At 40.4% G+C, this 16,159-nt stretch overlaps 1 protein-coding gene across 5 annotated transcripts in view; it reads right to left on the reverse strand.

Moving 5' to 3' along the window:
* MYO18A (myosin XVIIIA) overlaps positions 1 to 16,159 on the reverse strand; it is a 377,134-nt gene that overhangs the window by 251,492 nt on the left and 109,483 nt on the right. For all 5 annotated transcript variants that reach the window (XM_078780216.1, XM_078780215.1, XM_078780213.1 and 2 more), the window contains 3 exons: positions 10,189 to 10,332; positions 9,351 to 9,440; positions 5,644 to 5,763 (listed from right to left, as the gene is read on the reverse strand). In XM_078780216.1, coding sequence (XP_078636342.1) covers positions 5,644 to 5,763; positions 9,351 to 9,440; positions 10,189 to 10,332 — 354 coding nt within the window. The remainder of the gene's footprint in view (positions 1 to 5,643; positions 5,764 to 9,350; positions 9,441 to 10,188; positions 10,333 to 16,159) is intronic.

The following is a 16,159-nucleotide window of genomic DNA, read 5'->3' on the forward strand; positions in this document are numbered from 1 at the left end:
AGAAATGCAATACGTTACAAAACACAATTGCACAGCACAACAGAACACTCTCTCAATAATCCATGACAACACAAACAGTATTGTAAAAGCTTGAATCAAACAGCCAAACAACGCAAGTACATACAGTATATGTCAAAGCATGTTAAAAAAAACAACTATTCAAAGATAGCAAAATCAAGCTGTGATGATTACATTCAGTAAAGTCGAGATACTTTCACAGATTGAGCAAAAGATTGGAAGATGCAGTTTAACATTAGCAAATGGCAGTTGCTGGGGATGGGTGAGAATAATGAAAATAGGTACGACATCATGCATGGGACAGTCGGTCTTATCACGTGTGATCAACAGAAGGATCTGGGGGTGGTAATAGATACTAGGGGTAAGTAGAAATCACACAAGCAGTTATAGGTAAAGTTAAAAGGATTTTAGGATGTATTTGCAGAGAAAGAAATAATAAATCAAAAGAGGTCGCATTTACATTGTAGAGGAAGATGGCGACGTAAAGATTTGGTCACCATATACAGCCACGTGAAAAAGTAAGTACAGCCCATGTAAAGTTTTGACTTTTTCAACATATTTCAACTTGCAGCTATTTGATCTTCATTTCAACAATACTGATAGATAAAGGTGATATAATATAACAAATATCATGAAACATTTGCATTTTGTAGTCCATTGTATAATTTAAATAAACAATAAATGCAAATTTCGCATGTGGAAAAAGTAAGTACACCCCTACATTTATCACCACTTCAAATACCTAAAATTTGAATCAGGTGCACCAGCTCAGGTGCAAATGATTATAACATCGTTGGAGAGGATCTTGGAGGAACCTGTCTTATTTAAACCTCAGACATTTAGTTTGGTTTGCTCTTTGTTGTTGAAGTGTGTGGCGTCACCATGCCTAGATCAAAAGAGCTCCCTGAGGCCTTCAGAAAAAAGGTTATAGATGCCTACGCGTCTGGGAAGTGATTTAAGAAGATCTCCAAACAATTTGAAATCAATCATTCGACTGTCCGGAAGATCATCTACAAGTGGAGAAAATTTCAAACAACTGCCAACATGTTCAGGCCATGCCACCCCAGCAAGTTCAGCCCGAGAGCAGACCACAAGATGCTGAAAGAAGTCTCTAAGAACCCCAGAATTTCATCACGGGACCTACAGGTAGCTCTTGCCACTGTTGATGTCAAAGTGCACGAGTCTACCATTAGAAAGAGGCTGCACAAATTTGATCTACATGGGAGGTGTGCCAGGAGGAAACGTTTGCTGTCCAGAAAGAACATGAGGGCAAGACTAACGTTTGCCAATGAACACCTAGGCAAAGACCAGCACTTCTGGAACAATGTGCTCTGGACAGATAAGTCAAAGGTAGAGCTATTTGGCCAAGGTACCAGAAGACATGTTTGGCAAAAACCAAAAACAGCATTTGACCACAAGAACCTGATACCAACTGTAAAGCATAGTGGTGGAAATATTATGGTTTGGGGCAGCTTTGCTGCATCAGGGCCTGGGCAGCTCACCATCATAGAATCCATTATGAATTCTTCATTGTACCAGAGGGTGCTTGAGGATAATGTGAGGCCGTGTGTCGGAAAGTTGAAGCTCAACCGAAGGTGGACCTTGCAACATGACAATGACCCTAAACATACCAGTAAATCCACAAAGGAATGGCTGAAAAGAAAGAAATGGAGGGTTCTGGAAAGACCAAGTCAAAGCCCGGATCTAAATCCCATCGAGATGTTGTGGGGGGATTTGAAACGAGCTGTGCATGCAAGAAACCCCTCAAACATCGCACAGCTGAAAGAATTCTGCATGGAGGAGTGGGCAAAAATTTCTCCCAGTCGATGTCAGAGACTGGTAGACAGTTATAAGAAATGCCTACTTGAGGTTGTTTCTGCCAAAGGGGGCAATACCACCTATTAGAGCCAAGGGTGTACTTACTTTTTCCACATGCGAAATTTGCATTTATGTTTATTTAAATTATACAATGGACTACAAAATGTAAATGTTTCATGATATTTGTTATATTTTATCACCTTTATCTGTCAATATTGTTCAAATGAAGATCAAATAGCTGTATGTTGAAATATGTTGAAAAAGTCAAATTTTCAAAAAGTGTACTTACTTTTTCACGTGAATGTATGAGAATGAGCATATATACCATACAATAAGAGAGGGTTCGGGATTGTGTAAATAGATGGATTCTGGGGCTGGCTGGAATAACCTACGAGTAGCAGATGAAGGAGACATGACTTTAGACATTAGAAAGGTGATGTGACAGGTGATGTGATAGATAATGTGACTACGAGGTGAAGTGATAGATAATGAAGGGAATAGACAAAATAAATGTGAAACATAAAAATTCATTACAATAAATGTGGAGCTTTTTTAAGCAGAATTGACAGTGACAAAATCAGGCGCCACAGCACAAGAGTAAATAAAAAGAGCATGGCAGGGTAGTAAGATAGTATTCGCTCACTCAGAGAGTAGTTAATGCATGGAGTGGTCTTCCTAGAATGGTAGTGGCCTTCCAGTCTGACATTTCAATGGAGCAGATTGGCAGGGACTATAAGCATCTATCCCTCTTCAGGACTGGTCTCCTATATATACTGGCCCTGATGTTAACTCAGCCTGGGAATTCTTCCACAGAAACCTGTTCTCTTTCATGCACAAATTCATCCCATCTTGTCTTCAATTATTCGACCCTTCTTCCCACCCATGATACCCTGAATCTTGTGATGAGGCAGTCGCTTTGAAATAACTTGCTTTCTCTTCCTGGATGGCAAATCTGACAGAAGGTAATCTCAGTGCATTCCAAAAAGTCCACAACAAGTGTGTGTCCCCTCTCAGGAGAGCCGCAAAACAGCATCTGTCCAACCTCAAGAATAAACTTTCAAACTCGTCTCCCTCCTCCAAAACCTGGTGGTGCCTTGTTAAGTCTGTCTCTGGAGTATGCACCCCGTCCATTCAAATGGCACCACAACAGACTCTGCACTTAAGGCTGAATGCCTCAATTCTGTGTTTGCTTCCAAATCTTGTCCCCAACTCCCATCTATCTCCCTATCTATCTCTCTATCGATCTATCTCTTTATCTATCTATCTATCTATCTATCTATCTCTCTATCTATCTCTCTATCTATCTCTCTATCTATCTATCTCTCCATCAATCTATCTCTCTATCTCTCTCTCTATCTATCTCTCTATCTATCTCTCTATCTATCTATCGATCTATCTCTTTATCTATCTATCTATCTCTCTATCGATCTATCTCTATATCTATCTATCTATCGATCTATCTCTCTATCTATCTCTCTATCTATCTCTCTATCTATCTCTCTATCTATCTCTCTATCTATCTCTCTATCGATCTATCTCTTTATCTATCTATCTATCTCTCTATCTATCTATTTTTCTATCTATCTATCTCTCTATCGATCTATCTCTATCTATCTATCTATCTCTCTATCTATCTATCTATCTCTCTATCTATCTCTCTCTATCTATCTATCTCTATCTATCTATCTCTCTCTATCTATCTGTCTCTCTATCTCTCTATCGATCTATCTCTTTATCTATCTCTCTATCTCTCTACCTATCTATCTCTCTATCCGTCCTTTCCTTTCATAACCAACTGCTAATGGACTCTATCTTTTGCACCGAGAAGGTGTAGAAGGTTCTTTCAACCCTTCAGCCCTCGACTTTGCAAATGGATCAGACAGCATCATCTCACATCTCCTAAAAACTTGCTCTGCTACTTTTACAAGTCCTACCTCTGACCCTTTTACACTTTCATCTTCCATCTGCTTGGAAATCCACCAACATCACTGCACTACATTAAAAAGGTGCAAAAACTGATCCCCTCAACTTTTTTTTGTATATATATTTTGTATTTCTTTTTCTTTTAGTGTTGGGTGCATTGGTGAAAGAATGTAAAAGCAGTTGATGTGGTGACTATGTACAGAGAACTATGGCTGAAGAAATCTGTTATTTTGCCTGGAAATTTCACTGTGATGACAAAACGGACATATTGATTGAAAGTGGACCAACAAGAATTCAAAGCATCATAAAATGCAGCAAAATATATAGTGATGGGAAAGTAGATCAGCTTGAAGAAAACTTTAATAAAGACAAAAACCTTAAAATACTGTTCCATAAAAACTGTTTGTTTCAACATATACCTCAAACACACAGATTCAGTAACATCTCAAAAGGCACCACAAAGATGTACCATCTTCACATGCTCCTGCTAAGAGAACACGACTGTCACAAGATGCAAAATTTTCATTTCTTGAACATTGCATATTCTGCGGTAAAGACTGCATCTTAACCAAAGACCCCAGAAATCCTACAAGGTGGAGGCCAGCTTACCCTGTGTCGTGACGTCCTAAGTACAAAAAAACACCATGTCATTCAAACAGTCCATTTTTAGAAGCATGCATAGAGAGAAATGATGAATGTGCAGCAAAAGTAAGACAACGTTTGGATGGAGTTGCTGGTGACCTTCACGCTGTTGACAGGAGGTACCATGTAGACTGTAGGTCTAAGTGTATGTCACCCAAGCTTTCACCCAAGCTGGCAAGTCATCTTTGCAAGATGAAGATAAAGACATTGCTTTTGAATCTCTTGTTCAGTGTATACAGCTAGACGAAACACGCATTAGGAATTCTGTAAAACTTTTTCAAACTTACAAATAGTTGAATGGTTGTATTTTATCTAGACAGGCATTGATTAAGGAACTTTATGATCATTTCGGTGATGATCTTGTGATGCTTACATCATCAGACATAGCAGTGTCCTTATCTTTAGAAGCCAAGCCTCAAAGTTTAGGAAATTAATTGATGAGAAAGAGGATGATTTAGATGTAGCTACTACAAATGTTGGTAAAAGTATCACACAAGATTTGAATAATATTGAAACTGACAAATCTAGCTACACAAAACAGATCAGTTTAGATACTGCTGCTGAAGCAGTAAGCGACACTCTTTTAGAACTTCTTGGGAGGTTCTCCAAAACTATCTTCAAAAGAACCATCTTGGATGCCATATTGAATTACTGAAAATGCTCAAGGGTGACAAGATGTCACCTGGCAAATTCTTAATGTGGAGGTTCTGAGCTTTCAAACGATACCAAGAACAAAACTATAGATCACTTTTAATGGTTAAACCCAGTATCTGTCGGACTATTATTTAACATTTCAGCTTCAATTTGTCTGTCTAAACCATAACGTTTTTACCATTTGAGCTTTTGCCATCAAATTTTCAGCAAACCTTTATTATGAGAATATGGAGAATACTAGTTAATAATATTTAAAATTTTCTTTTTTAACTGTTGTTTCCGTCAAGTTTAATTTGAGTTACAAAGCAGACGTGGATGGTGCTTTTGAGATGCTTTCTCGTTTTTCATTCTATTTTAATTGCTACCTACGTTCAGACTTATTTAGTCACATCATTATTTGTGGGGAACATACAGTAAAAATTTCAATTCCTTGAAAACCAAGCAGATCTGCTTCTTTTGGCAATGTAAAATAGTTAAGATTTCACACTGAACATCACCATTTCAAACCGAGAATTCGGAAGTGAAAGAAACAACAATGCTGGCGCTCTTGCATGAACATACACACAAGAGGAAGACAGACTGACCAACCTGTAGTTCCTTCATCTCCCTCTCAAGGCGGATCCTTTCAGAAGCCTCTGCCTCAAGCTCCTGTGAAGTTGACTCGGCTGCAGTTCGTTCATCACTGAGTTCGGCAGTCAGCTCTGCCAGCTGTGCAAGACTCATACACTTTAGCATGTGTACAACACTAATTGACAATCACAATAACACCAATTACAGTATCCATTCACACTGTATTGACAACAACATTTCAGTTTCTCATTTCCCTTGTGATATTCCCAAGAGGTGTTTTCTCTCATATTCCTCAAGCTCCTGACCTCGTGAAAGACAGCACAATTTATTGGTTTCAAGCCAACATTGGGTACATAGACCTATGTATAAACATATAGCAAAGTTTTTGATTCCCCAAAACTTCCCCACCTTAAGAATGTATTGGAACTTCCACCAGGCTGAACAGTTTACGTTTTGAAACTCAATGATAGGCCAGACCTGCATCCGGATCTTCATCACAATGGAATAAATTCATCCCCGTCACACACCCAACCTGCCCATCACAGACCTGTCACAGACCCATCCTGTCCACCAAGTTTTGTCCGAATCCATCCTTAACTTTTTGAGATATCATGTTATATGTCGTTTTTATCTGTATCACTCATTGGTGAAGAACAAGCGAATAAGAAAGACGTCATGCAGACAGAGCAAGATACTTGCAAAATGCACCCACCACCCCCTCTAAAACGTTGCCATGCATACATCAAATTATTAATTTCATTAAGATTAAAATGGACAATCTTAATCAAAGCTCAGGTCAATCGGATGAAAATAGATTATTTTTCAGATGAAAATTGATGATTTTATAAGTTTGACCTTAAGTTGACCTTTAAGCTTTTGACCAAAAAAAAAAGTTACTTTCCCAATTCAGTGACTCAATATGCAAATCCTGTTCAACTTTCAAATAAATTGGATGAAAAATAATGATTTTAGAAATTGGACCTTAAGATGGCCTTTGACCTCAAAATCAAAAGGCTTCTCAGTTGTGACAGCCTCTACACCTTGGTAAAGTTTCATAATGATCGGTTTAGAATTGTGACCTCTAGGCTTCCTCAGTGGGGCATATCAAAATAAATGGTGCTTTGACATTTCCTCCAAAGTGTGCACTACCTGCTTAAATCACAAGCTATTGGGTGGTTAGAATTTTGTGAAGATACCACAGGGATAAAACATGAAGATATAGGTAGCCTCAGATAGAAGCACATCAACATTGCCCTACATTTATAAAACAAGATCGAAAGTCTAACAGCGGCGCAGCCGGGCTTGTAAAATATTATAAACCACAACACACACATGATTAGCTTTTGAAACAGTCGCCAATGCTGTTTATAACATTAAACAAAGAAATTTGGAGGAATCCAGACATCCGTGAGGTAAGTTTTACTTGCTGAACTGAGGGAAGATCTACTGTAATCTAATTTATACACCACAAGGGTTGGGTACGTACCGTTTTGTTGGAAGAGACATAACGCCGATGCTTTCGATATTTGATGGTCATTTTAACAATCGGTTTGTTTGCGTTTCACACTGAATGAAAAACATAAGGGTAGAGCATGGCGATTGTGATATATCACAGGTTCGACGATATGTTCGGCATGAACGGCATATAAATCAAAATGGCGGAGTGTGGAGAGACAGCCGCCGTTCCGCCGTAATGACAGACGTAATCAAATCACCCTGTCATTTGACCAGATGCTCAGCTCTGATTGGTATACGTTTGAGGGGACATACATACATACATACATACAGACGGACAAACACTGTTCTAGACGCCTTTGCCCTAAGGCCTAAGGGCTACGCCGTAAAAACTTGAGGGTCTATTGATTTGTCAGAGCAAAATGCTTTATTCAGAAATAAGGATACATTTCATAAGCAAAGCAATGATAAGTTGTACAGTGCCTTCCAAAAGTATTCACACCCCTTGACTTTTTCACATTCTGTTGTGTTACAGCCTGAATTTATAATGGATTAAATTGAGGATTTTGTCACTTATCTACACATAATACCCCATAATGTCGAAGTAGAAATTATAAATAAATAAAAACTTAGAAATCTTTACAAATTAATTAAAAATTAAAAGGTGAAATGTCTCGAGTCAATAAGTGTTCAACCCCTTTGCTATGACACTACAAATTAAGCTCTGGTGCATCCAAGTCCCTTTGATCATTCTTGTGATGTCTCGACAACTTGATTGGAGTCCACCTGTGGCCATTTCAATTGATTGGACATTATTTAGAAAGAAACACACCTTTCTATACGAGGTCCCACAATTGACAGTGCATGTCAGAGCAGAAACTCTACCATGTAGTCCAAGGAACTGTCCATACAACTCTGAGATAGAATTGTGAGGAGGCATATATCTGGGGAAGGGTACAAAACAATTTATAGTGTTGAAAGTTCCCAAGAGCACAGTGAGTTTCATCATTAGGAAATGGAAAGAATATGGAACTACCCCGACTCTTCCTAGAGCTGGCCATCCAACCAAACTAGGGAAACCGGGAATGAAGGACCTTGGTTAGGGCGGTGCCCAATAACCCAATGATCACTCTGACAGAGTTCCTTGGCTGAGATGGGAAAACCTGCTGGAAGGACAACAGTTTTTGCAACACTTCACAAATCTAGGATTAATTGACGAGTGGCCAGACGGAAGCCACTCCTGAGAAAAAAGCACATGACAGCATGCCTGGAGTTTGCAAAAATGCATGTGAAAGAATCAGAGCATCAGGCAAAATATTTTGTGGTCTGATGAGACGAAAATTTAACTCTTTGGCCTGGAAGCAAAGTGCTACGTCTGGCGGAAATCGAGCACAGCTCATCACCCATCTAACACCATTCCTACCGTGAAGCATGGTGGTGGCAGTATTATGCCATGGGGATGCTTTTCAGCAGCAGGGACTGGGAGACTTGTAAGGATAGAGGGAACAATGAATGGAGCCAAATACAGGTAAATCCTTGAGGAGAACCTGCTTCAGTGCAAAAGACCTTAGGTTGCGGCGAAGATTTACATTCGAACTGGCCAATGACCCAAGCAGCCAAAGCAACACTGGAATGGCTTCAGAACAATAATGTGAAAGTCCTTGAATGGCCTAGCCAAATCCCAGACATGAATCCATTGAGAATCTGTGGAAAGACTTGAAGATTGCTGATCACTGACACCCCCCATCCAACTTGGCAGAGCATGAGTAAATCTGCAAGGAAGAATGGGAGAAACTCCCTAAATTCAAAGCTGATACAGACATACACAAGAAAACTCGAAGCGGTAATCACTGCCAAAGGAGCTTCTACAATGTATTGCCTCAAGGGGCTGAATACTCATGTAAATTAGATATTTCTGTATGTCATTTTCAATAAATATGTAAACAATTCTAAAGACCTGATTTCACTTTGTCATTATGTGGTATTTTTTGTAGATCGGTGTCAAAAAATGCAAATTTTATCCATTTAAAAATTAGGCTGCAACACAAGAAAATGTGAAACAGTCAAGGGGTGGGAATACTTTCTGAAGGCATTGTATTTCAATGAAACTAATGGTATTAACAAGTCGATGAACAAACAGCAAGAAAACAATGTGGTTACAAAAAAAAATTAAGGAAAAGGCCTGGATGAAAAAGTCCGTCTTCCAAACAAAAAGAAAGCTATGAATAGATTACCCTCACTAAATCAAAGATTTGATGAATGACATTTACCTTTCCTTCCATGCGATCGACATTCTGACGCAGTTCACCCCTTTCCTTGTCCATCTTCTCCAACTTTGACCTCAGCTGCTGGATTTCATCCTGGTTTGGGGCACGGATTAGGGCATGGAATGATCAAAAAGCCAACACACTAGCCGCAAGAATTCACTAGGCTGGAACATTGAGTGTCTGCATGCTGCTACAGTGGCTACGCCAGCTTTAAGGCTGTTCAAAATATATATATAAACCATTCGACCAATCAGGTCCACAACAGTAGTTACAAAACCAAGAATCACCAATAACAATAAAACTGTTTCAGATCACTTCACCAATGTTTTATTCCAATTAAAATGAGCAACTGTACACCTTTCAATATCATTTCACAAGCTTTCATTGTATACGTACTGAAGCTGGACTGATAGATAAAACAAAATAATTGTTAAAATGCAAAAAGGAGAAATAGAACGGCACTCTTCGACGTCATGACGTCAACCGATATGCCTCCAGCCACATTAGTATATCATTATACATACTTGTACCAAGTTTGATTTAAATCCCTTCAGCTGTTCTCAAGTGTAACATTTTGACCTGACATGACCTCTGACCTTTCATATCTTGATGCCAAAATATAATCAGGTCATCATTGCATCATAATATACACTTGTACCAAGTTTGACGTAGATCCCTTTCACCATTCTTAAGTTATCGCGGCAACGAAAACCGATCACAGATGGACGGACGGATGTACAACCGGACAGACAACCTGAAAAGATAATATCTGGCGACTTCATCAGCAGTGGCATAAAAATCTAGAGCAGTGCCACCATAAGTAGCTGCAATGTGAACGCACATCCTTAGCCTTGAGCTGCTCCTCTCCGAGCTGAAGCTGGATGAGGGGCCGCACACTCGTAAGCACCTTCCACCAGGGCCAGTCTTTCACCAGACGGTTCTTCATGATGTTCTTCTGAATGCAGCGAATTGCCAGCTCTTGAACCTGCAGATTGATAAGATGGTGAGCAACGATTACACTGATGCAAAGGAGTACGACAAAACAGGCTGTGCAGCATCCGATAAGGATTAGAAGAGTCAGGTGACTGAAGACAAAATTAAAGAGGTCATATTCTGTTGGACCCCGACATTCGTGGGAGATACGTTCCTGAAAAATGGTGCAAATGTCGAATCCGCATATGTCGGGGCAATGTTGCAATGGGAAAAGGGGGGAACGGTTCCCGGTGGTTCTTGATTTATCAGGGTTTTTTTTTTTTTTTACGCACATGAATGCACATCATTAAAGTTTCATTGAAAACCCTTACAAATAAAAACACTGTAAACCTTTCCAAAAGGTTAGCTCACTCTTGCCGTGAGTGTCACGTTACTTTATCTAAAAAATAAAAAAAACTTTTTTGCTTTGATTTTGCATGATTCCCAAAGCACGTCTTGATCCCGGAAACTGTTTTAAACGTCCTGGCATTATAAACCTTGTGTAGGCATTTCATTTCATTTTTGATACAAAATAAGAGTTAATTCTTACTTACCATGAAGCAGCCTCACTGATCAGTGCAAGATTTACACCATTGCTATCTTGCATCGATCAGAGGCTGGTTCATGGTATATAAGTAACTAGAACAATGTGACTGTGTCGCCAATATGTCTCCGCATAGTCCCACAACGGGTATGTGCCATCACTCTGCAAATGTATGGGTAGTGGATCACGCTTGTGAAGTTTTGTGTTTTTCAGATAAGGTTCGTTTTTCTATCCAAGATGGCTGCCAAACCACGTGACGTTTGACATCATCATTTTCAAACTATATGCATCAGTGCTGTTAGATGATATTTGCAAAATTTCGCATCAATAGGGTGAGCGATTTCAGAAATATCATTATTTAATATTTTCCTTCAATCCAAAATGGCTGCCAAACCATGTGACCTATGATGTCATAAATTTAATATTTCAATACAAATGGGTCATAGATCATGTGCATGCAATTTCCTGATTTTTAGGATAAGGAATTCGATTAAAACATTTTTGGCTGGTAAACAACTTCACCTATGATGTCATCATTGTCATGCTTTTGTTCCCCATTGGGAGTACTTGACAATGTGGCAAGTTGTAAATTTTTCCATTTAGCGGTTTCCAAGATTTTTTTTTTTAATTTATTTGCATTTTATCCAAGATGGCTGCCATACCACGTGACCTATGACGTCACAATTATCATTAAAACATTCTGCATGGGTGTCACTCCTACCCTGAAAGTTTTGTCTCAATCGGACATATGGTGGCTGAGAAAAACGAGGTTTAGCCCGGACGGAAGGACGGACAACCCGAAAACATAATGCCTCCGGCGACTGTCGGTGGAGGCATAAAAATTGACCTTTATTTTGAATGTAAAATAAAATGGAATTCTAACAGAAGGACCGTAATTCCAGGACATTTAAAATTAAGGTATGCAATTTAAACTCATCGTTTATCTTCGTAAGATAATACATAATACCGTATCCTCCTTCAAGATTCAACTTCGAGCAGTTAAAACGGCAACTATTTTCGGGATCAAGACGAGCTTTTGGGAGCACACTTTAATCGTGTGCGGACTGTGATGTCATGCTTGTTTTGGTCCATGCTTTTTTTTTGGGGTCATGTTTTGGTCCATCTAATTCCTGGTCCATTTTTGTGGTTTGGTTCCATGTTTCATAAATGACCACATGCGCTTCCCTTACGGACGGGATTGACTGCGATCTCGCGAGAGCACGCCTCGTGTCCTTGGCATTAACAATAAAGGTATTTTAAACCCAAGTATTTTCAAACAAGTATAAAGGTATTTTCAGCTCTTTCACGAGCCTCGATTCAGTATACAAAAAAAAAAAAAAAAAAAAACAGTATCACAGTATTTTCAACCATTTTCAATGGTTGCTAGGAGACGAGGTGGGATGTAGAATCATAATAAAGGAATCATAAGACTTAAAACTAAACAACAGATATATAATTAAATAATCACTCGCAGTTCAAATCAGAAATGTTTTTTGCATAAGTGATAAACTGCAAAGCACATGGCCATGAATGTAGAAGGTCACAACGTATGAACCGGAAATGAGCAGGGTCTACAAATGTCGGAGCCGTGAATAAGTGGGGTCCAAGCATAAGTGGGGTCCGAATGTTGGGGTCTGACAGTATAATAATCTTATTTAGCTCAACATTCCATGGAGTAAACTTCCTCAAGTACCTATTCCCATGCCCTTTCATTGTCTGTAATTTTTTTCCTGGGATGTGACTGCGAGGTACGGGTGAGAGACCTGAGCAAGGTCATCCAAAGTGCCAGTTTGAGAAAGAGCATATTATTTGGACACAAGATGGTTGCAAGATGCTTTCATGTTATGAAGTAATCAAATAACGAAGCAAACTGAAAATATTACATTGTGCATATATGTGATGTTATCATCCCATTCTGACTTGAAGGCATCCACATATTTAAGTTAATTGTTTAATAATGCAAAAGGAAACAGGAAAATAAATGCACTTTTCTGCAACAAAATATTTCCCTCACAGATGGGAAACATGTAGAACATGCATATTCATGATACTTTCTACCCTCAACCTACTTTCTACCCTGTTTTTTACCCTCCTAGTCACCATCTTCTTCGTTTTTTGTTCCAATTCTATTTCATCCCGATTTTTCCCTTCCTCTTCTTGCTGTGTTTGAGCCTGTAAGCCAGCTCATTCACCCCATGTGTCCTCCTCCACCACCACTTCATCTCATTCTTTCGAAAGCCCATTCTTCCTCTGTTGTGTCCCTCTACCCTGCTGTTGGTATGTTTCCCTTTCCATTACATTCTATTGTTCTGGTCTGTTCTGTGTTCGAGCTCTTCAGAGCCTAGACTTCAGATACAAAACAACAAAAAACTATAACGGCACTCTTCGACGTCATGACGTCGATCGATATGCCTCAGCCCACATTATTACATCATTATATATACTTGTAATAAGTTTGATTCAAATCCCTTCAGCTGTTCTCAAGTTGTCACATTGTTACCTGGCATGACCTCTGACCTTTGACCACTTCACCCAAAATTTAATCCGTTCATGTTTACATCATTATACATACCTGTACCAAGTTTGAATTAAATCCCTTCAGCCGGTCTCAAGTTATAGACCTAATATCAGACTTTGACTTTTGACCTCTTGACTCCAAAATCTAATCAGTTAATCATTACATCATAATACATACCTGTACCAAGTTTGAATGAGACCACTTCAGCCGTTCTCAAGTTACAGTTAATCTTTACCTCATTACACATACCTGCACCAAGTTTGACTAAGATCCCTTAAGTCGTTCTCAAGTTATCGCGGTAACAAAAACCTATCACGGACGGACGGACGGACGCACAGCTGGATGGACAACCTGAAAACATCGTCGACGGAGGCATAAAATACAGCTGAGTGTATTTATCGAAATTAAATAAAAAGCATTATAAAATGTCAAATAGCTTTGTAGACAATGATGTTATTCTGCCTCTGTTCTCTCTTGACTTGTATTTGCCATTTTGATGCACCAACAATTTAAACTAGATATCTGTGAACACAAGGTGATTGCCAAGGGCAAGCCTCCTCTGGTGCCCACGATCCAATGATGGCCATATTCTTTTCAGACCACCATATGACATTGACCATTAATTTAGGGATACAGTGAAAATTAAGAAAACACGTGCCCATCTACAATCTCTCCTATCCATACAATTCAACATCGTGAAAATCGGAGGGAATTATTCAAGTTATGATCAAAAACTTGCTCAAACTTGACTGACCTCTCCATACAGGTTGCTTCTGACAAACCAGATGTGATCTGCTTAACAGAAACTTTCCTCCTTCATGATGTCTCTGATGCCTTGGTATCTCTCCCAGGTTACTCCCTCCTCCGGTATGATAGACCTGAGCCTCGTCCTGGAGGTGGGGTTGCTATCTTTATAAAAAACTCTCTTCCTCACTCGCCCTCCACTGCCCTCTCTCCACCTCACCCCCAGGAATACCTTTGGCTACGGCTTCCCCTTCGCTCCCACCTTTTGTTCATATGTGTGTTGTACCGTCCACCAAACAGCGATGACTCCATCTACATCTCACTGTCTGATAATATGGACCAACTTCTATCTACCCATCCCAACTCTCTCTTCCTCATATGTGGTGATTTCAATTGTCACCATGCCAGTTGGCTGGGTGTGGGTACCTCTCTCACCAGCCATGGCTCTTCAGCAAAGGACTTCTGCGACTCACTGGGACTGACACAATCTGTCAATTTCCCGACCCGGATCTCAGTCAACGGAGCATCTTCTCTTCTGGATTTGGTTATGACAAACTTCCCTGAAAATGTCTGCTGCTCTTCTTCTGCTCCAATCGGCTCATCTGATCATGTGCTTGTCAAAGTGGACATCTCTCTGACCATTCTCAGAGAGCCTCCTCAGCGTCGACGAGTCTGGCATTTCACTCAGGCCAACTGGCAGGGTCTTCAAGCAGCCATCAATCATCTGGACTGGTCTCCCATCTCTACCGCCTCTGACATCAACTCATCCGGGGAATTCTTTCAAAGTAAATTGCTCTCTCTCATGCACAGATTTATACCATCTCGTCTTCAGTTGTCATACCCTTCCTCCCGTCCATGGTACACGGAATCTTGTGGTGAGGCTGTTGCCCTGAAACAACTTGCTTTCGTCTCCTGGAAAGCAAATCCAATGGAAGGAAATCTCATTTCCTTTCACAAAGCCCAAAACAAGTGTGTGTCCACCCTCAGGAGAGCCAGGAAACAATATCTCACCATTCTCAAGACCGAACTCTCTTATCTGTCTCCCTCTTCCAAATCCTGATGGCGTCTGGTCAAATCTGTTTCTGGTGTTTGTTCCCCCTCCATCCCCTCCCTCACCTCAAACGGCTTAACGGCTGACTCCGCACGTGAAAAAGCTGAATGCCTCAACTCTGTATTTGCCTCTAAATCTTGTGTCCCAAACCCATCCCTCTCTGTACCGACCGTACCCAGTCGTACCCAGCTGCTCCTGGACTATGTGTCCTTTCCTCCTGACAAGGTGGAAAAGTTTCTGTCAACCCTCGACTCTGATTATGCAACTGGTCCTGACGGCATCAGCCCACGGGTCCTAAAATCATGTTCTTCTGCTCTTTCACTCCCTCTTTCTGTTCTCTTCACCCTCTCTTTTGCTCAAGGTCATCTGCCATCTGCTTGGAAATCAGCCAACATCACCGGTTTGCACAAAAAAGGTGCAAAAACAGATCCCAGCAACTACAGACCAATCAGCCTTCTCCCAATTATCAGCAAAGTCATGGAATCCATCATTGCTTCAGATATTAAATCTTTCCTCTTCTCCAATGGCTTGATCTCTGATCATCAATTTGGTTTCAGACCTGGTCACTCTACTCTGGACATGCTGCTTCTGCTTTCTCAACAATGGATGGAGGTCCTCAACGCCAAACAGGAAATTAGAGCTGTCTCCCTTGACATTTCACGTGCCTTCGATACGGTCTGGCACCCTGCTCTGCTCACCAAACTCTCCTCCTTTGGTATCCATGGAAATCTCCACGCATGGCTGGCGGACTTCCTCTCTGGTCGTAGTCAACGTGTGGCCCTGAATGGGTTTCTCTCATCTCCTCTTCCTGTTCAGGCTGGAGTTCCCCAAGGTAGTGTTCTGGGCCCTGTGCTTTTTCTGGTCTTCATCAATGATCTCTCTGACTCTCTTGAAAATCCTCTCTATCTCTTTGCTGACGACTCTACTCTCTGTCGCTCCATTCCTCATCCCTCAGATCGGCAGTCTGCAGCCTCCTCACTCTC

The sequence above is a fragment of the Myxine glutinosa genome, chromosome 6 (assembly GCF_964187855.1).
Source record: "Myxine glutinosa chromosome 6, kmMyxGlut1.1, whole genome shotgun sequence".
Lineage (NCBI taxonomy): Eukaryota > Metazoa > Chordata > Myxini > Myxiniformes > Myxinidae > Myxine > Myxine glutinosa.